Raw genomic sequence first — 26,654 nt, 5'->3', positions numbered from 1 at the left:
GAATGGAATGTATGAAACAGAGTCAATGTCTTTGATACCTTATCATTTATTCCATTCCAGCTATTACGTTCCGCCCTCCACCTGCCTCCACTAGTAACATGCTCCAGTAGAATCCATCTAGGTTGACTGAATGCACATCAAGGTCTCCTTGTTCTCTCCCCAAATAAAGAGGGCTGCGCTGCCTCTGGAGGCGAGATGCAGACCTCTCTCCCAGATGCCAAAGCATTTCAAGGACTCAAGCCCGAAGAGGAGGAGCCCAACCGGGAGGAGGGGCTTTACAGGGACCCGGACCTTGCAGATAGGCTGCCCTTCCGCATGGCCATAGACGGGCTCAGCGACTCGGACGGTCTGGGCTTCAGTCCTTCTAGAGCTGACGATGCCTTAAAGACATGTGAGTGAAAGGACATTTGCCTCAATCGCCTAGGTCTGGAGTCGGTTAAGACTTTTCTGACCAGGAAAACTATAGTTAGTTATATGAACCCTGTCAGGTTGGTTGGTCAGGGATAGCTCTCCACCCTAAACACATATTGCATAAATAGATTTTATGTGGGTGGGAATCTATTCATTTAAAATGTCACATGCACACTCCTCCATTGGTCTTAACCATATCTGTGTCCTCTAGTGTCAGCGCTGAAGCAGGTCCTTGTGACCCAGCTCATGTCACAGGACGAAGGCGCCGGGCGCTCCTCCTCGGGGGGCGGGCGTCTTCTCAGGACCACGTCCCTGAGGACCCCCGTGGACAGCCGGGCCCGGGTGGCGGTTCAGAACGGCTCAGGGAGGTGCACCCAGGCAAGCCACCCTGAGGACCCGGCTCAGGACCTGGTGTCTGGGGACACGGGCTTCTTTGAGTCCCCCGAGGATTATGGTAAACTTGCAGTTTGTGTGAGAGAGAGAGCAGTGTTTTTTATCCTGGTCTTGGGGACCCATGGGGGTGCAAATTTGTGAACGACCGGCTCGATTCGGTCTTACGTAGCAAATTTTGAAATTGTGTTTTTTACATTGGATAAAAGTAGAGACTCCGAGCTAGTAAATGGTATATAATACACTACAGTTGAGGAACAATGGGAAATACATTCTGCTTTGAAAGTTGATAAAGTTGTAACCTCACTTTTGAGAAAATTGTACTTTTAACTCTAAATGACACAACGACAAGGTTCCAGTTTAACAAAGTTTACTATACCGTATGAACACACTACAAGGTAGCCATGCCACTCTAGGCTAGGTCCATCAACTACTAGACTCCCTGCGCGGGCGCCCTCTTGACTGAGTGATAGCCCCGTAATAACAGAAATATAGGGATACTTAAAACATGAACTTAACAGGTACTACTACTGGATAGCTCTTCTTTGTCAATACACATTCAGCATCGTTCACACCCTCTTAACCTTTAGCCCCACCCATCTCTTTAAGAGTTGATCTGAGTGTTCTGTCCTAACAGCAGTCAAGCACCCAAGCTAACTGGCTAACATTGGCTAGCTTGCAGGCTACTTCCAGACAAAAATGAGAGAACAGCTCACTCTGACCATTTTTACTTACCCTAGCAGAGCTGGTTAGGGTGTTTTTTATGTTTTCCAGAGCGTTGATGACGGCAACTGTGCTGCTGGCAACAATTTTACGCTTTTTTGCCAACGTTTACTGATACTGGCCATATTCAACGGGTGTTGAGTGTTCGTAAATTATTCTGCGCACACTCAGACGAGAGTGCTCTGAAATCGGAGTAGATAGCCAGAGCGAATTTACCAGCTACGTCTATCCACAGTTTTTGCAATGACATCATTGACATTCTATTGAAATGGTTACTTGCATAACGGAGTCTTTTGTTAAGACATGCTAGATAAACAATTAACCATAATCCCAACTCATGTTACTATCCTGCATGAATCTGCAGGTAGCTATCCAACCAGGTTCAATGTTAGCTAGCTAACATTAGTCAATAATTAGCAACGCAAATGGCTCTGAGATACAAATAATATTACTACACAGATCATACACGGAACAGTAACTAGCGAGCCAGATAGGTAACGTTAGCTAGCTAGCTAACAGTAAACTTGAACTTGAAATGGAAACTACTTTCTGACTAAATTAGAAACATGTAATATATGAAAATGTAGCTAGCTTACATGGACGGACGCTTCTCACTCTCTCACGGATGCCATGGTTGCCCTTGGTTTGAAGATGTAATCCTTTGCTATCATACTCTAATTCCACTGATTTCAAAACTCGGTCCTCCAGAAAGTGGAGAGCAACACTTATGCAGTTCTACTACGCAATATATCTTTTTTTAAAGCAACGTTAGACAGGATTACATACTGACCAGCTCAAATAGACAGAAGCGAGCTACATGGCAGACCAATCCGAACTCATCTCTCGGCATGTCCAGCCAGCCCACTCATTACCTTAGCCAATCATTGCTAGTGGGAAGGTTGCTTACTTTTTCTGTGGCTATACCAACTAGGCTCGTAATTTAACCATTTTATTCGTATTTACAGATGGCATACCAGTTTTTAAGGCACATGAAAGTTCACATGTTCCAGAAGGCATATCTGCCCAAAAAATGCATTTTGATAAAAATATAAAGTTTACGTTCAAATGGCTCTACTGTGAAGTAGTGACGAGCAACATACTCCTAGTTCCTGAAACTAGTCACATTTTTGTTCTAGCTCAGCACCAACCCACCTGATTCAGTTCCTAATCAGTTGGACCCTGTTGTTGCGTCTCCCAGCAGGGTACCTGGTCTTGGAGGGCTATGGGGGCTCGGGGGAGAGCAGCACGGACGATGACCTCCAGGCCACGGGGAAGCAGCTGAGCGCCTCGCGGGGCTGCGGGGCAGGAGACTCTGGGATCAGCCTAAGGTTCTCCTCTGCCTCACAGGCAGGCAGCATCTCCAGCTTCAGCCGACAGGTCCTGTCCCACATCCGCAACCTGCAAACCAACCTCAACCACCTCAAGGTACATGGGTGGGATGGATGGATGGATGGTTGGTTGACTGACTGACTGATTTGCTGACGTTGGTTGACTAACTGGGTGAGTGGTTGACTAACTGGCTGAGTGGTTGACTAACTGGCTGAGTGGTTGACTAACTGGCTGAGTGGTTGACTAACTGGCTGAGTGGTTGACTAACTGGCTGAGTGGTTGACTAACTGGCTGAGTGGTTGACTGACTGGTTGGTTGGTTGATTAACCCTCTAAAGTCTGAGCCCTGTCTAAGCCGGGGGGATGAAACATTGAATTTGGCATTACTGCTATTAGCCAATAGAAAAGCATTGAATAACAGATAAACTACATGGAACAACAGATAGTCCCCCCAAAAATAAAAAGGAAGTTTGTTCTGAAGTGTCTGTCCTATATCTGAGCGATATAAGAAATATCAGGAAATTATTGTAAAACATTTTTTACATGTATTTATCCCCATAGTTTAGTTAATAAACTACCTCCATATATACTTCCATTCTTCTTAACTTGTATCAGGGAACTCAGATTAGTCTTGTGGGTGTCCGAGACCAAAACGGAGAGGGCGTACGTGTTGGTGAGAGTCTCATCTTTCAACAGAGTGTTCATAATCTATGCCACACTGTTCGGATGCTACAGACATTTTTGTGAGGATGTCTCATGGTCTGACAAACATCGCTTTAGCTCTGCCACCTTTCACCGCAGATTCAGAAGTGTGGATTGAGACGCAGCCCATGCAACAACAAAAACATCTCTAGCTTAAACAGACAGATTTTGATGGGGATTTTTGTATTATGTTTATTCAATTGCCGCGGTGCCAAGGAAATTGTAGGCTTAGGGTTCATTGGTAAATGTGACTTTAGTGCGTATCAAATCTGATTGCTTGTTTGTCTCTCAGGAGGTAGAGGCCAAGTATCACAGTCTACTACGCCAAAGGCCGGCCAGGTCATCGACAGACATCGACGATAACAAAGGTAACATGGCTGTAGTCTTACTGATTCCTTTTCTCCCTTTCAGTGCCTCAGTATTTATTAGAAAACCCAAGCGCATGCGAGGTGTGACAGCTGAGTTATTGTTTATGGTCTGACTGCCCTGGCCCTTTTCTGTTATTATCTTGTTCCTAGATAAGAGATAGTCACGGAAATCCCACCCCTCCCCTCCCCGGCCCCTGCATCAGGCCGTAAGGGAGGACGTGAAGATGGAAGAGTTGATTTCTGCCTCCCTGCTGTCTCGTTGACCTGGATGTCCTCTATTAGCTTGTCCACTCAACTGCTGAGTACCCTCTTCCTCCTCCCACCGTGGTTCTCCCCGAGAGACTGAGCATGAGCGAGAGACAGTTGGAGGAAGGGTGGTTTCTTTGGATCTCTCCCCCCCCCTGCTCCATCCGTCAGCACAAGGCAATCAGGGAAGAGGGACTGTCCCGAACCTAGCCCCGCCTTCCCCCTGGCCCTGCACCCCCTCCTGCTGCGTGTCCCCACTCCAATGGCGGTGGGTCGCCCAGTGTCTCCCCTCCTTTCTCTCTACTCCTAGTCATCCCTGCAAGAAAGAGAACTATACCAAAATGTACAAAGCTGTGTGTTTAGGATATATATTATACACAAAAAAAAAGCGAGAAGAAAAAGGAACATTTTAAGATAATGTATTACTTTTTTTTTTTTTTTTTTATCCCAAGATGTATTTATTTTCTCTTGTGTTTTCCCATGTTGCTTGCATGCTTTTTTTTGGGCCATTTGGACCTCCTTTTAGGCTGCTCCACCTGCGTCAGTGCACATGCTATCCTATCCTTAATGAACACAGGAAGAATATGCTTGGACTGAGAGGGCATAGAGTGGCACTTTGCGTGGAGCCCCCATAGGATGGTGTTTAAGCAGCATGCCAAAGTCAGGGGCTCTGTCCTGGTCCTCAGTGCATTTCTACACCTGGCTAAAACTCACCCCCCACCCCACTCCCATTGGTAATAATGCCTGGTTTCCCCCTCTGTGCTGCCCATGCTACTGCTGATGTGCCAGTGATCTGACAATTCTAGCTGATAATGTCACCAAGTTCACACATTTATAAATGATCAAGTTGGAAGGTTATGCATAACTTTAATAAAAAATGCCATGACATTTCTAAAACTTAACACGGTTTATTCCTTTAATCCTGTTCTCTTTGCTTAGGTTTTTACCCCCCCAATGTGGCTTTGTGGTCAGAAATGGGGATGGGCTTTCAATGTTCTCAACTTCTCTTACTTCTGATCCTGTAGATAAATCACTAAAACTATTTGATAAACAAGGAGACAAGATGGGACAGAAATAGTTACTTTGACTGCAGGACATACTGCCCTGTGGCTGTGGGAGTTTTTTCAGCACCATTTTCCGTCAGTGAGGTAACTATTGGCGGAACATGGAGTTAGCCTACTCATAAAATGTAACCGTCATAGTAAATGTACAGCTTTTTCTCTACACTTTTGCTCAATACTGACCAATCAGGTAGGTAGTGAACAAAATAGTGTGGCCTATGAGTTTGACTATGTAGGAACATGTTGCTAAGCTTTTGTTAGGTAACTGTAAATTCATTTTGACCCATATACAGTAGTTTTGTATTTCTCCGATTTCAACTGTTTTTACATGGAATGGATTTAGCAATATCATGACTTCATTAATCAAGATCAAGGCAATCAGGTTGTCCTTTTCCTCCGATAGGAAGATTCGTTCACTTGACATACACCAGTAGAGGCCAGTCTTTTACCATCTACCAGATAGACATGAGCAGGACCCACCCTGAAACATGCAATGACATCAGTGTTCTGTCTTAAACAAGGAGTTATTTTGCTGCTAAATGTGTATCTAGTCTGTTATTATCTGATTCAGCTCAACATATCTCATTAAAAATGTTCTCCGGGCATCGGTCTGAAAGCTCAGCTACTGTCAAAGGTTGATAGCTAAATATACCTGAGAGAAAATGACATTGTATCCTGTTACTGCAAAGCAATGTCTGAAGAATAACTAAATCTGCTTTGGAATTTGACTTATGTAGTTATCAAGGGTTTTGAGTTAAGTCTAGACTACTTGACAGTGTGTGCACATTACTTGATTTTACATGTCTTGCTGGAAAGGAAACAGAAGCCTCTAATTACTTATTCTCCTTTGAGTGACACATCTCCTGCATCTCCTGAAGACATTCTGCAATGAAATGAAGACCGAGAAGAGAGCGGGATGGTAATTGATTGTCACATTTTCCACATGCACATGTCAATTACCTAATTTGAAGTTCTAGACAAAGGAGTGCACTGTCACATCTCAGGAGGGTCACTTCAGTTTGAGCTACCGACAAGCCATAGTTTTTCTAATTTTGCCTCTTGGCATATTATTAAGTTATTGTGCCAATGTATAAGATAGGATCTCTGATCTCAGTAAAGGTGTGTTGATGTCTTCAAGTGACCGTTTCTTCTTGGCAATAATATACCATTATATTTTCAATGTCTTTTCCATGCACCACCTTTGCTGCATCAGTTATGTTACAAAAGAGTGACCTTTTCCTGCAAGGTGTGTTGCAAGGACATTTGTCTCGTTGAGTCACACGTCTTCACGTTCTCATGCAATTTTCTGTTACTTGATGCTCAGTTTCACCTAGAAGTGTTGCCTGTTTGTGATATGCGTGTAATTAGGGTGCTTTAAGTGTGACTTAATTCTAAGATAAGGATGTTTGATGATATGACTCACTTCGCAGGAGGCGTGTGCGTGCACGCTTCCACCTGGAGTGAAGCAATTTTCACTCAGGCAACTGAATATTATAGATGCGTACATACCCACAGAATACGCAGACACACGCAAGTGTTTTCCACCGAGGCTGGTCTTGATGTGACGTTGTTATTCACTGTCACTTTACGATGACAACTTTCACTACTGCATACATGCAGCAGTCAGCCACTAAGACCTTATTCTAAAGAATTCATCACATTTTTTAGCCTATAAAACTATAATGTGTTTTTTGTATTATTTGAATGACTTGATTCTGGTAGAGCAGTGGGGACAATATTTGGTAACCCATCCAAGATGAAGAAAGCTGCTCACACAATTGACTGCTGCCAGAAATTGAAATGTAGATTTTTAAATGAATCAGCCACTTAGATGGTCGTTAATGGTACACTGCCTTTCCAAAAAGAGCCACAGCTCGTTAAACAGTGTTTGTCTTGTTTCTTTGTACATATACACTGAACAAAAATATCATGTTTCATGCAACAATTTCAAAGATTTTACTGAGTTACAATTCATATTTCAATTGAAATAAATTCCTTAGACCCTAATCAATGGATTTCACATGACTGGGAATAAAGATATGCATCACCTTTTTGAAGAAAGAAGAAAAATTGGGGCGTGGATCCGAAAACCAGTCAGTATCTGGTGTGACCACCATTTGCCTCATGCAGAGCAACACATCTCCTTCGTGTAGAGGTGATCAGGCTGTTGATTGTGGCCTGTGGAATGTTGTCCCACACTTCTTCAATGGCTGTGTGAAGTTGTTGGATATTGGCGGGAACTGGAACGCGCCGTCCTACACGTCGATCCAGAGCATCGCAAACATGCTGAATGGGTGACATGTATGGTGAGTATGCGGTCCATGGAAGAACTGGGACATTTTCAGCTTCTGGGAATTGTGTGCAGATTAGGGTTGAATATTTTCCCAGTGTTTTACAAATGATCCATCCCGAGATTAAATCACTTTTGTCCCGTGTAACCCAGTATTGCCTGCCGAAAATGGAAATGTCATTCAAAAGCATTATGAAGCATATAAATAGGCCTACCTGAGCCTGATGAGCCATACATTAAATACATTTTATGTAATGATTATGCTGTTTTCCAATACATATATGATATACTGCAGACTACTACTGCACATTATGCACGACAGAAAAACAGAAGCCCATAGGTGTAGCTAGCTATATGCTCTCTTGGGTAAATAAATGAAACTAGCTCCAGTAGGCTAATATTTTTTTAATGGGAACTGTATTACTGTATTATATGGACTGGAATTACGCACATCGTTCAAACCATGACCAAGCAGGGAGAGAACATGCAACCTACAAAGTTACAAGTATAGGCTAGCGAATTTGATTTTAATTTTGAATATAATGGGGCCTATTTGTGTTTTGTATGCTGATTTATTCCGTACAAGCACAAGGTAATGTTGCTAAGAATGTCTACTTCAGCATCATTGTGTAGCATGCATACAGCTCCATTCAGTGCATTGTAACTAATGCCTAACTTGGCTCACTCGTACTATAGAGTATCACACTTAGATACACATAACAGCAGCGCCATCTATTGGCTTGGTGACATCTCGTAACATTTTAACTCCTAGACAGGAGAACTGGGGTTAGACTGTGTTCTTATGCAAGCACCTTCAATAAGCATAAACGTTAAAGTCCATAAACAGACTACTCTAATTTACTTCCCTCTTACAAAAAAATAAATACAAAATATAACCTTTTAGATTAAACAACATCTCACAGGCGGCTCTGGTTCTGGTGTGTCTCAGAGTAAGATTTTCAGGCAGTGGGGCTGCTTCCATATCAGCAGCCTGTTCACCACCTGCCTTTGGCGGTTTCGTTTCATAGGCCCCAGTCATCCTCATCCATGTTTGTTTGGATGGCGATTGGGGGGGATCCTGAGTTGGTCAGACACTGGATGAATCTCTTTTCTGTTTCTGCTGTATTTTTTACCGTTCACTAGTACTTCATATGACCGGTCACTGAGTTGATCAGTGCATATGCCCAGCATCCAAGTGCTGGCTGAGTTGTTTGGGTGGAGAAGGACCCTTACGGTTTGTCCTTGGATGATGTTGGGCATGTCACAGGCATGTGTGTCTGATTTAAAATAATTAATATGTTTAAAGATAATGATTAAGTAATTCCACTCTGAAACCATATAATTGTATGAAATTTATTAGAATCATAAAACTATAATCTGATGATGTGTGTAGTTTTAGTCAGAATTAGAACAAGAACCTTTTGTTCCTTTTTAGTATGTAAGCAGGGTGCAAGTGTGAAACAAATGATAAGAGGAGCTATCGACGGACAAGCTGTACCACTGTGTTCCTTACAGGACATTGTCTCCACCCGTGGAGTGGAGAAACTGTTAGGTTTGCAGAAAATTATGAAACATGTTGCAGATTAAACAATGTATCTGTGTAGTGGAAAAACACTGACTGTCTGAGCAAGGCATAGCTTAAGATTTGAACTTGTTTCTGTGTGTTATAAAGACTGGGTTTGCATTTTTGATGTTGGAACGTTCCCGTGAATAAACATTTTGACTATTGTAAGCTGGGACTCTTGTCTGTTTCATTCAACCAGAATCTTACAAACTCTGGGTTGCAGACTGAGTAGATTAATTGAAGTTTATGAACATTGATAACAAAATTCTCATAACAATTTGGTCCTTCGAGCCGGATTCCAATATCTGTCCCTGTCGTCCGAAGGTAACACGCCGAAAACCGTGCACGGGCGGGTCGTTGACCCGTAAAATAAAGACCTGTCCCCTGACATTAGGGTTCCATAACAGGCTGGTATATATCTAAGATCGACAGAGACAGTGACGGAATCCAACCGACATTGCTTTCCCCAGCCTACAAGATAAGGTCAATAAATCTTTATTCACGAATTTGGGGGACTATTTTAAGACATCTTGGACTTGATATTCTAAACACCTAGAATTAATCAAGGATAGGAACTTAGGTATTCTAAACAGATTCACTGAGACGGTTTTTACTTTGTGTATTAACGATATCGATAAGGGATCAGGTCCGCGAAGACCTGAGGTACATGTGCACTACCATAAATAAAACTAGCTTAATAATTGAGGTCTGTGAGAAAAGGCTGAGAGGTTATTAACAAGGGATATAAAATAGGTGCTGTGAGAGAGGACAGTGATTTTGTGCAAATAGGATAACTTAAATGGTTAATTAACATGTGGTAAATTAACCATAGATCCGATTCAAAAGACATACCTAAATACAGTCCTAAATTGAGGCGAGGATATAAAATAGGTTTTGTGAGAGAGGACGGTAATTCTATGCGAACAAAATAACTCAAATGGTCAATTAACAAGAGTGAATTAACCATAGATTTGATTCAAAAGACAATACTGAAAGTCCAAAAGGGAAGAAAGGAAAAGGGAAGCCTAATGTAGTGGGGTGAGATACGAGATATCACAAGGAACAACAGAAAAATAGGCTGCTAACTATGGCCTTACGACCCCTGGAAAATAGCTTATAGTTGTAGACGTGTGAGACCTAATGTCCGATCGAAAGACACCTCTATAGATAAAGTTTCAAGAAAGGAAAAGCACACATAGGTTAAGAGATACACATAGATTGTGAGCATAGAGTGGGAGCACACACATAGGGAGTAGTGACATACACATCAATTGTGAGAAGAGATCACAGTTTTAAAAGCACATACACATAGATTGAGAAGAATCAGAATAACAAGGAAAGTTAATTCATTTACATTGGTAGTAAATCCTCAAAGGAGGTCCCGGAATTAACCGGGGATGAGAGGGAAATCTAGTGCCCAAAATGGAGAAAGAAGTACGAATTTGAGAGACGTATAGATGTAGAAACATTTGAATTAATGATAAAGTAGATACATAAGACATGTGTAGATAGTCAAGGGAAACAGCAGGTCGAGGGTTAGATACCTGGCTGTCTGAAGCCCGGAAAAGAAGGCAAGTGTAGAGAAAGGGTGAGAGAAAGTTACAAGAAGGATATCAGCAGGGGGGAAATTATGTGCGTGTGAGACCTAATAACTTCTCAAAAGTCACAATAGTAATAATTCCAAAATTCTGAGTAGGAGATAGAGAGAGTGGAAAAAGTCAAGAGAGGAAAGGAAAAGAGAAGATAAGGGGACATACAGAGAGAAAGAGAGTGGCAGAGACAACGAGAGAGAGAGAGAGAGTAAGGAGAATCATCGGTGGAGAAATGCTTGGACCTTTAAATTAGGGCTATTTTCTGGGAATTGTCTTGGATGTACGTGCCTGATTTTACGACTACAGACAATTATAAATAGGGTTATTGGCTAGGAGTCTTTGTTATTTCAATAGCTTTGGTGGTCCAGGGGTATAATTTTTGCTTACCACGCGGGAGATCCGGGTTTGTATCCCAGCCTATGCACCAATTGACTAAAATCTGTGTTTCTGATTTGTAATTCAACTATTGATATGTTTTGCCTGGAAAGGTACAGTTGTTAGTGTTTAAGATATAAACTGAACATTTTAATAGCTTGTTTAGGTTAAATTGAAAGACTAATTCATTCTAAATAATAGCGAGGCGATTTCGATGTAATACGTTGTCTGTTGCCTAAATGGTCTGCTGGAATGACGTATTGAGAATGGAGTCGTATTTAAATGACTGAATCATAGCAGAGACATTTACCTAAATCTAATGAATTCTAAATAATGGCGGAGAGATAATTGCGATAGAGTTGTGCCCACCGAAATGTTTTTATTTTTTATTCTTGTGGATTGACTGATGTAGGTTATAAATTTGGCGAATTACATGTTACTTTTAAGTCTTGGACATTTCGTAAGTGTGAAGCCGAAAGAGAAGAGGAAGTTGAAAAATGTGTTTTAATGTTACGAAAGAGGTAAGGCAGAACGTTGTTTGAGTAGGGGTTATATTTTCGCCTACTGGTAAGAATAGGTGAGTTAATTGTGCTCGCTGGGCTATATATTTGGCTGTAAGGGATTCAGGTCTGAATAGTTGAATGGTAAAAAGTTTTGTGATAGTTTCTGGTTATTGATTCTTGGTTTGATTGTTTAGGTAACACCAGTGAAATTGAGCAGGAAGTTAATGTATTCTAACATTATAATCTGTTTCCATTACGTGGAACAATCTCAGGTCAGTAAAGTGGATTGCAGGTTGAGTTAATTTTATTTTACAGGGACAGTGCACATTAATCACAGTTGTGTGTGTCTAATGGCAGGGCGTTCCTATCAAGCACTTTGAGAGACTGTTTGCAGACAGACTCAATGGGTTTTAATGTTGTAAAGCAAGCTTGGGCCAAACTAGTCAAGTAGTATTTTAAGTAGGGGAGTATCATAGATTTGAAGTACAGTTTGTTACCTCTGTAGTCAAACAATTTCATATGTTTTGGAAGTTATCTAGGTTGAATTTGGTTATTTGAGTTACCTTTTTCATTTGCTTTTTAAAAGGGAGGTTGGAATCAAGTATGATGCCGTGGTACTTAAAATCGGATGGAGCTTTTCCCCTGATACATAGACATCTGTCTCAGGGGCATCAGATACAACCTGGAGCTTCTCCCCTGATACATAGACATCTGTCTCAGGGGCATCAGATACCACCTGGAGCTTTTCCCCTGATACATAGACATCTGTCTCAGGGCATCAGATACCACCTGGAGCTTCTCCCCTGATACATAGACATCTGTCTCAGGGGCATCAGATACCACCTGGAGCTTTTCCCCTGATACATAGACATCTGTCTCAGGGGCATCAGATACCACCTGGAGCTTTTCCCCTGATACATAGACATCTGTCTCAGGGGCATCAGTTGTTTTCTTTGTAGTGAGTTCTTGTGTAGCTTGTTGCTTACTATTTGATCACTGTATCATCTGCATACATTGGAACTTCAGACTCTGTAAAGACAGGAGTGCCACGATATCTTAAAGGAGATTTCCATTTTTCCTAGAGCCACGATATCTTAAAGGGGTACACACACACATGGAATTTTAGAAGTTTTGTTTTCTGAGTTTTAATTAAACACGGGCATTTTTTTGATAAAGGAATGTTCTGGGAACCTGGGATACATGTAGAAAATGTTTGACGGCTTTTCTTTAATTTGTCTAATATAGTAAGAAATTACTTTTGACCTCTATCATGGCTTTCCTGTGTGGTCTGATCAGCCTCATGGGAGGGCCATTTGGGTAATGAATTTAACTTCTACTTGGTCACAATCCCGGATCCGGGAGCATCCTCATCAGTAAAAAAGCTGACTAGCATAGCCTAGCATAGCGCCACAAGTAAATACTAGCATATAAATATCATGAAATCACAAGTCCAAGACACCAAATGAAAGATACACATCTTGTGAATCCAGCCATCATTTCCGAATTTTAAAATGTTTTACAGCGAAAACACAATATGTATTTCTATTAGCTAACCACAATAGCAAAAGACTCAACCGCATATTTTCACAATTTTTTTACCGCATAGGTAGCTATCACAAATTCGACCAAATAAAGATATAATTAGTCACTAACCAAGAAACAACTTCATCAGATGACAGTCTTATAACAGATTTATTGTATAGCATATGTTTTGTTCGAAAAATGTGCATATTTCAGGTATAAATCATAGTTTTACATTGCAGCTACAATCACAAATATCACCAAAGCAGCTAGAATAACTACAGAGAGCAACGTGAAATACCTAAATACTCATCATAAAACATTTATGAAAAATACATGGTGTACAGCAAATGAAAGATACACATCTTGTGAATCCAGCCAATATTTCAGATTTTTAAGTGTTTTACAGCGAAAACACAATATAGCATTATATTAGCTTACTATAATAGCCAACCACACAACCGCATTCATTTACCGCAAAGGTAGCGATAGCGAAAAAAACAGCAAAAGATATAAATTTATTCACTAACCTTGACAAACCTCATCAGATGACAGTCCTATAACATCATATTACACAATACATATATGTTTTGTTCGAAAATGTGCATATTTAGCGGTACAAATCGTGGTTTTACAATGTGAATACGTAGTCAAAATGCACAAAATAGTCCGGAGAAATCTTGGAGAGTAACCTAATCTAATCAAATAACTCATCATAAACTTTACAAAAAAATATATGTTGTACAGCAAATGAAAGATACACTAGTTCGTAATGCAACCGCTGTGTTAGAGTTTTAAAAATAACTTTAGTACAACATACAGCTTACGTTATAGCGAGACAGCGCCCAAAATCACGGCGGAAAATATGACTAAACATTTTCAACAGAAATACGAAATAACATCATAAATGGTTCCTACTTTTGATGAGCTTCCATCAGAATGTTGTACAAGTTGTCCTTTGTCCAGAATAATCGTTGTTTGGTTGTAGAATGTCCTCTTCTCCTGTCGAATTAGCAACCAAAGCTAGCCATGTGGCGCAAACGTGCCCAACTTCACATAACGCAAAGAAAAGAAAATGCCAAAAATCGCAATAAACGTTCAATAAACTGATATAACTCGGTTTAAAATAACTACTTTATGATGTTTTTAACACATATATCAAATAAAATCAGAGCCGGAGATATCTAACGTCTATACCGAAAGCTTTTCAGAACGCAATCTGGGGTCCCTTCTCGCGCCTTCCAAGACAATGAAAATTCTGGTCACGTCATTCCAAAAGCTCTTGTTCGGCCTTAGATCAAGTTAGACACCCCATTCCACCTCTCACTGCCTTTTGACATCTAGTGGAAGGCGTATGCAGTGCATGTAGATCCATAGATTTCAGGCAAATTAATAGGAAGGCCCTGGAACAGAGCCTCGATTTCAGATTTTTCACTTCCTAACAGGAAGTTTGCTGCAAAATGAGTTCTGTTTTACTCACAGATATAATTCAAACGGTTTTAGAAACTAGAGAGTGTTTTCTATGCAATAGTAATAATAATATGCATATTGTACGAGCAAGAATTGAGTACGAGGCAGTTTATTTGGGCACGATTTTTTACAAAGTGAAAATAGCGCCCTATTGAGAAAAGGTTTTAAGGTCATTTGTAATACTGATTTTAAGGTAATTTGTGTAATTGATAATTATGATGGAGTTTATAGTTCTTTGACATATTTGTAATTTGAACCAATGAGAAGAAAGATAGGGCATAACCTTTGACTAAGGGTAGACTTCCTTAAGTCTCTCTTCCTATGACCATAAGAGTACAATATTTTTTCTTTGTGGAGTTTTTCAGAGTAGTGATTTTGATTTGATTATGTCATTTGAAATTTTATTTAATCTTTTGACCCGTAGTAGTATTTTTATACATTACCTAGCTAAGTTTTATTCTCCCTTAGGTAGTCAGCTGGTGTTGTATGCAGTGTAAGAAATTTAACACAACAAGACTGTGAAATTGATATAATAGTATTATTATAGGTTGTGTTGAATACGGTTATAAAGTTAGCAAGAATAAGTTTAATAATGGTAGACTTATGTTAAGTATTTAGGACATATTCTAAGCCAACAGGACAGGATATATGACATCTGTGGTGATTCAGGATCATTGAGGGTATCGAGATAAACTTTATCAACTAGGTAATAATCTTAGAGATTACTACCATAGACATGTTGATTTTTCAAAAAATCCATGAGTGCAGACAGGGAGACAGTGAGACATTTAGAGGTCCTGGATGGCAGGAAGCTTGGCCCCAGTGATGTACTGGGCCGTACGCACTACCCTCTGTAGCACCTTATGGTCAGATGCCGAGCAGTTACCATACCAGGAGGTGATGCAACCGGTCAGGATGCTCTTGATGGTGCAGTTGTAGAACTTTTTGAGGATCTGGTGACGCATGCCAAATCTTTTCAGTCTCCTGAGGGGGAAAAGGTGTAATGTCTAACTTGGCTCACTTGCACTATAGAGTATAACACTCAGATACACATAACAGCAGCGCCATCTATTGGCTTGGCGACATCTCGTAACAATTTGGATAATTAGTAGGCTGACACCTATATACCTTTCATAATATGTCACCTAATGTTATTAGCCGACCTCATCTGCCTCTCTGCTGTTGCTTCATTCCTTCCTCGCTTTCAACAGTTAAATTAAATATGTTCTGTTGTCCTTATCTTCATCATTCTGACATCCTTGAATAATATAGGACTAGAATTAGATGCAAAATGCTTTCAGTTCTCTTCATGAAGATTGAGTGGTTATGGGTCTGAATATGTAACTGCTATAGCCTACCGCCATTGTGCGTTTGCTCTTCTTTCAAACTACACGTGTTCTATTGGCTGCTGTACTTAACATTCAGCAAACGAGCTTGCATCCCTCTTCGAATAGTCTATTGTTATAAGAAATGCAAAGAAATAAATAATATCCAGCAAGCTATTCTAGTCTATATTTTCCTGCATGGGACTCCAAGAGCTAAGGAGCATTTTTTATTTTTTTAGGAGAGGCCAGCTGAGCACAGGTAGGTGCATATTGCGCAAGAGACAGAGGCTATAAGTTAGAAGCGTATTATGCATAACCCATCATTAATCCTGAGTGGCGTTGGATCCCGGCTGTATCACAACCGGCCGTGATCGGGAGTCCCATAGGGCGGCGCACAATTGGCCCAGCGTCGGCCAGGTTAGGGGAGGGTTTGGCCGGGGTAGGCCGTCATTATAAATAAGAATTTGTTCTTAACTGACATGCCTACTTAAATAAAGGTTAAATACATGTTTTTGATATATCACAGTGGTGTAGAGTACTTAAGTAGTACTTTAAAGTATTTTTACTTAAGTAGTTTTTGGGGGTATTTGAACTTTACTATTTATATTTTTGCCAACTTTTACTTCACTATATTCCTAAAGAAAATAATGTACTTTTTATTCCATACATTTTCCCTGACACCCAAAAGTACTCTTTACATTTTGACAGGAAAATGGTCGAAATCACACACTCAAATGAACATCCCTGGTCATCCCTACTGCCTCTGATCTGGCGGACTCACTAAACACAAATGCTTCGTTTGTAAATTATGTGTGAGTGTTGGAGTGTGCCCCTGGCTATCCGTCAGAAAATTGTCCCTCCTGGTTTGCCTAATATACAGAATTTGAAATGGTTTATACTTTTACTTTTGATACTTAAGTACATTTAAAACCAAATACTTTTAGACCTTAACTCAAGTAGTATTTTACTGGGTGAATTTCACTTTTACTTGAGTCATTTTCTATTAAGTTATCCTTACTTTTACTTAAGTATGACAATTGAGTACTTTTTCCACTACTGTTGGTGTTAGATCGAGATACATGGTAGTCATTGTGATACACATAGCACATTATACACCTTATTACACGACATTAGAAAGGCTCATACATGCTTTTAACAAGTTATAAAGAATTATACCTAGAGGCAAGTAAAGTGTTACCAAAATGTGAACGTATGTAACAGTGAATAGGTAATTGTAAGGATTAAATATATTACGTTTGACAGTTTATCCAGATTGCACATGGTTTTATCTACAAGTAATTTGCCTCTGGTAAAACTGATGCAGGGTGCCTGACCCAACATAAGTATACTGAACAAAAATATAAATGCAACATGCAAAGTGCCATGAGCTGAAAAAAAGAATCTACATTTTCCATATGCACAAAAGCTTATTTCTCTCAAATGTTGTGCACACATTTGTTTACATTCCTGTTAGTGAGCATTTCTACTTTGCCAAGATAATACATCAACCTGACAGGTGTGACATATCAAGAAGCTGATTGAACAGCATGATCATTGCAATTGGCATGCTGACTGCAGGAATGTCCACCAGAGCTTTTGACAGATAATTGAATGTTTGTTTTTCTACATAACATAATTTTAGAGAATTTGGCAGTATGTCCAACCGGCCTCACATCCGCAGACCACGTGTAACCACGTCAGCCCAGGACCTCCACATCTAGCTTCTTCACCTGCGGGATCGTCTGAGACCAGCCACCCGGACAGTTGAAACTATGGGATTGCACAACTGAAGAATGTCTGCACAAACTGTCAGAAACCGCCTCAGGGAAGCTCATCTGCATGCTTGCTGTCCTCACCAAGGTCTTGACCTAACTGCAGTTCGGCATCATAACCGACTTCAGTGGGCAAATGCTCACCTTCGATGGCCACTGGTACGCTGGAGAAGTGTGCCCTGTGGCAGACAGAGTGTATGACGTCATGTGGGCGAGAGGTTTGCTAATGTCAACCTTGTGAACAGAGTGCCCCGTGGTGGGGTTATGGTATGGGCAGGCATAAGCTACGGACAACGAACACAATTGCATTTTATCGATTGCAATTTGAATGCACAGAGATACCGTGATAAGATCCTGAGACCCATTGACCTGCCATTCATCAGCCGCCATCAACTCATGTTTCTGCATGATAATGCACGGACCCATGTCGCTCGGATCTGTACTAGGAATGAATGGCGGGAACCCAGTTATCGAGATTTCCCGTCCAAAACCACCCCATTTTCCCAGGATAAATAACTGAGAGAAACCGGTAAATTATGATAAATTATTTACACCGTATATTAACAGCATGGTGTGAAATAGAACTGTTAAATGATATGTGATGTCTAAATCTGGCTACTCTATGGGCTCTGCATGATGAGTCATCACCGCTCAGGGTGGGAACAGATAGCCCATCTCAGTATGGAGCGCAGTTCACAATGCATGTAGACCATCATGGTAACTTTTTTTTCTTGTGACAGGTAGGCCAACATTTGCTGCAGCGTAGTCTATGCTACAGTAAAATAAATATAATTTTCCCATCTCCGTCTGGCTTTCGGGGGTCACCTTATTTACATTATTATTATTATTTTTAAATTCCAGCTGCAGAGTTTTAAAACAGCCTATCACTTGAATATCGTTGCTTTATATCAGTGGACGTGTAAGCACTCAGTCTTTCTCTCTCGATCAATTCCATTCAAATTGCATCCAAAATAGATAATCCTGTTCTAAATTCAGCGGTGGAAAAAGTATTAAATTGTCATACTTAAGTAAAAGTAAAGATACCTTAATAGAAAATGACTCAAAAGTGAAAGTCCCCCAGTAAAATACTACTTGAGTTAAAGTATTTGGTTTTAAATGTACTTAAGTATCAAAAGTAAATGGAACTTCTAAAATGTACTTAAGTATCAAAAGTTAAATAAAGTAAAAGTATAAATCATTTCAAATTCTGTATATTAAGCAAACCAGACGGGACAAATGTCTTTATTTTTTTATTGATGGACAGCCAGGGGCACACTCCAACACTCAGAAATAATTTACAAATGAAGCATTTAGTGAAGTAAATGTAGTGAAGTAAAAGTAAAAGTTGGCAAAAATATAAATAGTAAAGTACAGATAACCCCAAAAAACGACTTAAGTAGTACTTTAAAGTATTTTTACTTAAGTACTTTACACCACTGAACACCATTGACCTTTAACGATTACAAAGCGGAAGGTATTCTAGCAGTTAAGAGTGAAAGGTTGCTGGTTTGAATCCCCGAGCCGGCTAGCTGAAAATATGTCGATGTGTCCTTGAGCAAGGAACCTAACCCTTAATGCTTGTGTAAGTCACTCTGGATAAGAGCGTCTGCTAAATGACAAGAAATTATAAATCCATACCCCAATGTCAGATTGATCACACTCAGGATCAATACGCCCTAAAGATTGATGAATCTTTCCTCTGGACCCTGGAGTAATCACGCAGTCTCATGTCACTGTTGCTGTGACATCCTGTCTGAGTGACAGCTCAGTCAGAGATTTGGATATAAGGACGAGTTACCTATGTCTCCCCTAACAATGGGATTCGTTGTCCACAGAGTGGAACGGCGGGTGTCAAGCTCCCGCTTATTCCTCTCTTCGGATTAGTGGATACATCTTGTTATTTAGAATACCTGTTAAAAATATTCCATGTGGGGTGTTGACCTCAACCGCCTGTATAATAGATAGTAAGACGCTATGCTAGCCTCATGAGTGTGCTTAGACCATCTCGAATTTTAACAGGGGACAACTAATGTAAAGTGTTTTTTCTCAAAGTTGCCGGGATATCACGTGCATCACACTTATATCAGTACACTCGTAACAATTTAAGCATTACTTAACTTCTATTAGATCAAATTAGCCTCACGTATCAAAGTAGCAATTAATGTTGCCCCCCATACAAAAACTCCACACCTGCTTAATAATAATTAAGGATCTTCTTAATGCAGACAGATTTTGGGCAGAAATAGGGCTCTTGCTTTGCCTCAGTCCCCTGAGTGGGCATGGCCCAGTGGATATCAGCTGGCGAATCCCCATGCGTTTCCCGTAGGGTGGAGATGACATCAATGTTCTCATTGACTGGTGAGCGGGAGGGATAATGGTGCTTTCAAGACAACTGGGAACTCGAGGTCAAATCATGACATCAGTGATCTTCAGGTAGGAAAGTTGGAGCTTTGGAAAGATTTTCCGACTTGGAATTCCAAGTTGGATGACCATTAAAAAATGTTGTTTTTTCCCCAAGTTCCCAGTTTTGAATGCACTGAAGTCGGAAGTCAGAGATTTCTGAGTTCCGAGTTTCCAGTTGTTTTGAGCGCTGCATGAGCCCTTATCTCTAGCTCAATTCGGGTTTGTTCACATCCTTGTCTCCTTCTCAAAAACACATTGGACAAGAATTGCAGAAAGACAAATTGAGGTTGAGTTACCACACCACATAGTGATGAACAGTCCAAGCAGATACATCTTCTGGGGCTGTGGGTAGGCTGTATGCTATAAGGCCCCCATGTTCAATCTGCTTTGAAAGGAAGACTAGGGTCTCCTGAGGGGCGCAGCGGTCTTCAGCACTGCAACGCAGTGTTGCGGCGTCACTACATCCTGGGGTTCAATCGCAGGCTTTGTCACAACCGGCCATGACCGGGAGTCCCATAGGGCGGTGCACAATTGGCCCAGTGTCGTCCGGGTTAGGCGAAGGTTTGGCGGGGGGAGGCTCTACTTGGCTCATCACGCTCTAGCGACTCCTTGTGGTGGGCCGGGCGCCTACAGGCTGACCTCGGTCGTCAGTTGAACAGTGTTTCGTGGTTAAGCAGCGTGGCTTGATGGGTCATGTTTCGGGGGACACATTTAAAAAAATATATATATGTTTACCTTTATTTAACTAGGCAAGTCAGTTAAGAACAAATTCTTATTTTCAATGACGGCCTAGGAACAGTGGGTTAACTGCCTTGTTCAGGGGCAGAACGACCGATTTTTACCTTGTCAGCTCGGGGATTCGATCTTGAAACTTTTCGGTTATGCTCTAACCACTAGGCTACCTGCCGCCCCATGACTCAACCTATGCCTTTCCCGAGCCCGTTGGGGAGTTGCAGCGATGAGACAAGATCGTAATCACGATAAAAGGGGGTAAAAAATTACACAAATAAAATAAACAACAAAGAAAGGTAGACTAAAGGAGGTCAGGGAGGACTTAACCTTCAGGGCCTCTCCTATTCAGGTGTGGCTTCTCATGTCACTGAGCCAGTATAGAAATACATTTTGTCAGGCCAGCTCAGCCTTGGATACTCTTATCGTCACACCTTGGCACAACAAATTAACAATGTGCGTGTTCATCCCTGCGTGTGTGTTTGGGGGTATAATTAAGCAGCCGGACATATTGGTGGAGTCAGCTTCCTCCGTGAGCGATTTCTGTTGCGTTGTTACACATTGAGTCCTTTACAAAAAAAGATTTTTACTGCAGTTTTGGACCTGCAGTAAAAGTGCAGTAACTGCAGTCGACTGTGGTATTTTGGACTCAGTAATTGCAGTTATACTGCACTCTAACTGCAGTTACACTGCAGAATTACAGCAGTAAAAAAAACGGGTTAATCGGCTTAAACAGTGCTTTGGCTGTCTAATGAAATTCTCCCATTCAATTGATGTCTCCTCGCTGCTTAGTCATGTGACAGGGGTCAGGAGGACTCCATTGTGGTGCTGCTGGAGTTGGTGCTGTGATTGATTGGCTGTTTATCACCCTCGGTATTTAGCTGCCACACTCTGAAGGAGGGAAAGAAATGCGTTCCTGTATAGAGAGGGCAAGCCTGTCCCCTCTCTCCCATCTCAAATGTTTTGGAGCTTAGCTGTAGATAAAGGAGTGGTAATACATGCATGTCTAGAATCTCATGAATTACTGGGGGAGACCAGGCACAGGTTAGGTTATTTAATCTACCTGGAGCGCCTTGTTTCATTCTGCTCCCCTCCCACCAAGCTGTGATCAATACTCCGATGGTCCGATGCTAATGTCGACTCGTTTGAGAATCCGTCCCGAGAAAAAGAGGCCCGGGAGAATAACAAAGCCAAAGCCTGACCGGAATTAAAAATCACTATTTTGATAGTTTGTCCACATTCTCCACAACCCCCCTGCAGGCCAGACATTAAAGTAGTAATTTGAAACATTCAAGACAGAGGATCTCCTGCTGACCGGTTTAGCACATCTGACAATGTCCTGCTGGCGCCAGAAAAGGCAGCCGATCCAGCGGTGCAAATAATCCTCTAGGTTAATGTTGAAGGTTAAAGCTGCCTCTCAGGCACCACCACCCACTAGCGGTTCTGGGGGGGGGGGGCAGTGACAACAATTTTGTGGCCCCCCTAAATGTGGAGTATGAAATAATTTTTACATAGCACATTTTTGCTATCGTTCTTTTTTTACATCCGTTATTAGACAGTGGCAACGCGGAACATGGTCTTTTGCCTGCTAATGCCTGCAATGCAGTGAAGAAAACGAAATGACAACAATAACGTCTAATGTAACTGGCCCCTCTAACAGTACAACTGGCCCCAGCTTGGCCCCCCCAGTTGAAATGGTCTAGAACCGCCACTGCCACCACCACCTAAAGTTCAACTCTTTGGCTCAAAAGGAAATGATCCCGGTCAAGGGTTGTGATAATCCCATACTAAAGCCGTCTCACATGTATTCGGGAGTGAGAAGGGAAGGCCTGTTAGAGAGGGTGGAAGGCCTACAGTGCATGTAGATGCATTGACATTTTCACTCATGCCATGCCCTGGTTGTATTGTTAGGGGTTAATAAATATTGAGAGTTCTATTCTCGCACATATCCATATTATATAGGCCTATTCATCTTATTTCCTCTCATGTGTTGTACATTGAGATATGGTCAAGGGGAATAGGGAAGCTTTTAGCATGGTCTTGTTGATAAATGCTTGCTTTTATCTTATTTTTGTTGTTGGACTCTCTCTTATGGACATCTATCCACTGGCTGTACTGGTAGAAGAAGCCTATCACGCCATCTGTATTGCCTTTTGTGCCATTCTAAGTCTCATTCTAAGTCTTTCTCCAGAACTGCATGTTTGAGCAATTGCCAAGCGTATTTCGGGGTCAGTCGAACTTATCACAAATATAGCAATTTTTTTTCATAGCACCAGCATGAGATCCATCCCGGTTCTTTTTGACACGTCTTATTTACGTAATTGCTGATCTGGAATGGAGGTTTAAATCTCTGCCTGTTTGAAAAGATACTCACTGATACTTTAGCTCCTCCACTGCCGACCTGCCCGCCAGCAGCCAAGATGCTGTGGTCTGATTACAAATACTCTCAATGTGAATTCAATCCCCGGGAGAGGGAAAGTGCCTGTTTACTCCGGTTAACCCCTAATAAAGTCCGGGCCAAGTGATTGACACCTCCTCCAGAGGACTTATGGTGGAAATGAAGAAACAAGAGGAGGGGAGAGAGGTTGAATTCCCTCATCTCTCAGAGGTTTGTGTCAGTAATCAGAGGGTCACAGAATCAGTTCCTCTGTGGTGTTTTAATGATAGAGCTCACTACAGACCCTATTTGTTCAGGGTTCAAGAGGGATTGCAGGTACAATCATTCGATCTTGTTTTACATACTGTGTGAAGGATAGACACATTGGCTTATGGGTAGTAATGCGGGCTACAACCAGATCCTAACCCATAGCCAATCTGGGAACTTCTGACTCACTCACCTCAGGTTTGTTTCCACAGATGAGCTTTCAAATAACAAAATGGTTGCACCCCAGGGCATGTGGGGGGGACATGTCCCCCGTCCTCAGTGTAAGTTGCCTCGATGGTTGCACCATAACACTGATTTCCCCTCTCACCCTGTCCCCTACTACTCCCACCCTCCCTTGTTGGCAAATTTGAGCAGAGGCAGATCCCCAGTGCAGTAAAGGTAATTCAAACCTAGACAGCTTACTCCACCTAATGGTGTAATTGTTTTAAGAATTGTCACATATCATTTGCATCTCGATGGCGGGGCTGCGATAATAACATGGGAAAGCACTCAGTCTCCTGCTCCAAAACACATTCCCCTTCTTTCTTTCTCTCTCTCTTGCTCACTCTCCATCTCCCCCTGGATGCTGGAGGAGTGCCAGAGCCATTAGCCAGCTGTCTGTCTGTAGGAGGACAGGAATCTATACTTGTAGTTGATGCAAATGGAATACCACCACAGTATCAGAAACAGCAGCAGTGCATTGGGACTCTGGAGACAACACAGTGCCTGTGCGGTCAAGTCTGATTCATGCCTAATGAATATTTACCAGCCGGTCCATCCTTATACCTTGCTACCCAGGCCCAGGCTCCAGCACACAGAAGGTAAGGGATGTATTGCACCACTGGGTGACTGTGAGTTGTAAATCACTCTCCCGACATACAGAATGCTGTCAGGTGAAGCCCCAAGCCTAATTTTCCCCGTGTGTGGTGGCAGTGTGCTCTCTGATTGGTGCAGAGGGCCCAAGAGCATCACCCAAGGGGGAACTTTGTGCTAAGGAGGTTCACAGGGTTGGTGTCTGGTTGGTTGCTCGGTTACTCATAAAGCAGGCTCCAGGTGTTTGAATGGAGAGCCCGGTTATCATGCAGTTCCATGGGCCATGGTGGTCATTGGCCTACGTGTGTGCGCTGGAGCCTGCACTGAAACATTGACTACGCTCTGATGCGTACTGTATGCGTAGCTCAGTCAGAATACCCTGGTGGTGAAATTGAGTGTAACAGTTATGCTCAGTCTGAATCAGCTTTGAAATCATGTTTTATGTACACAGAAATTGTATTGATCAGGGCTTCCCAAAAATGATGTTGTAAGGGATACAGTATGAAGATGAATATGGCCACCAGCCATGTGCATTTTACCTTGTAAGTGCACATTTAAAATCCACAATTTTTTTTTTTTTTTTTTTTTACATATTTATCTCTCAGCAGTTCTTTTAAAGCCTTTTAGATGACAAGGTATCGGAAAGCTTTGTCACAAAGTGCATGCTGATCTTTAGAGGAATTAAAAATAAATCCATACAGCATCAACATACTGTAGCGACTCGCACAGACAGCTGTGTGTTATGTGTTATGCTATTGGTTGTGTTGTACTTACCAGTACCCAGTGTTCACGGGGTCCGACATGCCAATCAACCTGCTATCTGCCAATCATGGGAATGCCTGGAATGTTCTGATGCCGGGCATCCTGGCGGTTGGTGGAGTGGCGTGTGGGGGGGTGGGGGGGTGGAGCATTGCAAGTTAAGACCATGTTTATCCATTGTTCTCTCTCATATGTTTGGTCTTCACAAGAGAATGTCACGTGTTGTTTTGCCATTGTTCTCTCTCATGTCTGGTCTTCACAAGAGATTGTCATGGTTGTTTTATAGGGTTATCTTTCATTTATTTGGCGTGGAGTTGTGTGGAGTTGGGTTAATAAACCGTGAATTCGTAAACGCAATCCTCTGTCTGGACAATTGTTCCTTCATGATCTAGCCAGGTCACTACAATACATTTCATAAGGAGAGTTACAGTGGGGCAAAAAAGTATTTAGTCAGCCACCAATTGTGCAAGTTCTCCCACTTAAAAAGATGAGAGAGGCCTGTAATTTTCATCATAGGTACACTTCAACTATGACAGACAAAATGAATTTATGAATGAATTTATTTGCAAATTATGGTGGAAAATAAGTATTTGGTCACCTACAAACAAGCAAGATTTCTGGCTCTCACAGACCTGTCCTCCACTCGTTACCTGTATTAATGGCACCTGTTTGAACTTGCTATCAGTATAAAAGACACCTGTCCACAACCTCAAACAGTCACACTCCAAACTCCACTATGGCCAAGACCAAAGAGCTGTCACCAGAAACAAAATTGTAGACCTGTACCAGGCTGGGAAGATTGAATCTGCAACAGGATTTGACAGACTTGTACACTTATTTTCTTACAGCTCCCAATCAATTGAACTATGTGGAAAAGTCATTGTCATCTACATCACCACCTAGACAATCTTCTACAACTACTACCACATTCACCACCTCAAGACAGTCCGTCATAACTGGCCTTCCCAGTTATGACACATTGCGGACTGAGAAATTGTGTTGTCTGAATATGATGGAGTCTCGTTACTCTTTCCACTCTAGTGAACGCACGGGTGAGTGGTATGGTTTATAAACTGTCACCTGTAACGTGAAATTCTTTTTAGGAACATGTTATGTTTGTTTTCATATTCTCTCTCTGTTCACACACAGGCTAGAAACAGAAATAAGTGTTTGATTTCAATCTTTTTTTTACTCTTAGGTGTGCTGTTCTCAGCGATGTTCCCAGACAGTGCAATAGTCAAGACCTTCTCATGAGTGGCAACAAAGTCCAGCTATGTGTGCATTGGCTCCTCATTTCAAGCACATGTTGTCTAAAAAAACTGTCTGCTGGGGAGGAGGACTATGTACTTATCTTCGATGAGAGCCTTAACAGAAATACACAGTCAAAACAGTGTGACTTTCACTTACGTCTATGGGATGAGGACAAAGTTGTGATGAGATTTTATGATTCTAAATTTATGGGACATGCGACTGGGTTGGACCTTAAAGCGATCTATGAGAAGAGCACCGAAGATCTACCAAAGAAAAACATGGTTCAGTTCTCCATGGATGGACCAAATGTAAATTGGTAATTTTACTCAAAGGTTGAGAAGTCCCTCCTAGATTTTGATTTACACCTTATAAACATTGGCAGTTGCGGTTTCCATATTGTACATGTGTAACAGT

The 26,654-nt window shown here is 41.6% G+C and overlaps 1 protein-coding gene across 8 annotated transcripts in view; it reads left to right on the top strand.

Annotated features, from left to right (window-relative positions):
- The window catches only part of LOC139549250 (rho guanine nucleotide exchange factor 12-like), a 72,735-nt gene extending 67,665 nt beyond the window's left edge, over nucleotides 1-5,070 (top strand). For 7 of the 8 annotated variants that reach the window (XM_071359507.1, XM_071359504.1, XM_071359506.1 and 4 more), the window contains 5 exons: nucleotides 170-391; nucleotides 623-865; nucleotides 2,723-2,949; nucleotides 3,847-3,922; nucleotides 4,073-5,070. In XM_071359507.1, the coding sequence (XP_071215608.1) occupies nucleotides 170-391; nucleotides 623-865; nucleotides 2,723-2,949; nucleotides 3,847-3,922; nucleotides 4,073-4,083 (779 nt within the window). In that variant the 3' untranslated portion in view covers nucleotides 4,084-5,070. The remainder of the gene's footprint in view (nucleotides 1-169; nucleotides 392-622; nucleotides 866-2,722; nucleotides 2,950-3,846; nucleotides 3,923-4,072) is intronic. The other variant, XM_071359503.1, reaches the window with a different exon arrangement.
- Nucleotides 5,071-26,654: the final 21,584 nt, after the last annotated feature.

This window comes from Salvelinus alpinus, chromosome 22 (assembly GCF_045679555.1).
Source record: "Salvelinus alpinus chromosome 22, SLU_Salpinus.1, whole genome shotgun sequence".
Classification (NCBI taxonomy): domain Eukaryota; kingdom Metazoa; phylum Chordata; class Actinopteri; order Salmoniformes; family Salmonidae; genus Salvelinus; species Salvelinus alpinus.
The sequence above is the reverse complement of the archived record's forward strand: the minus strand, read 5'-3'. Positions and strand labels throughout refer to the sequence as shown.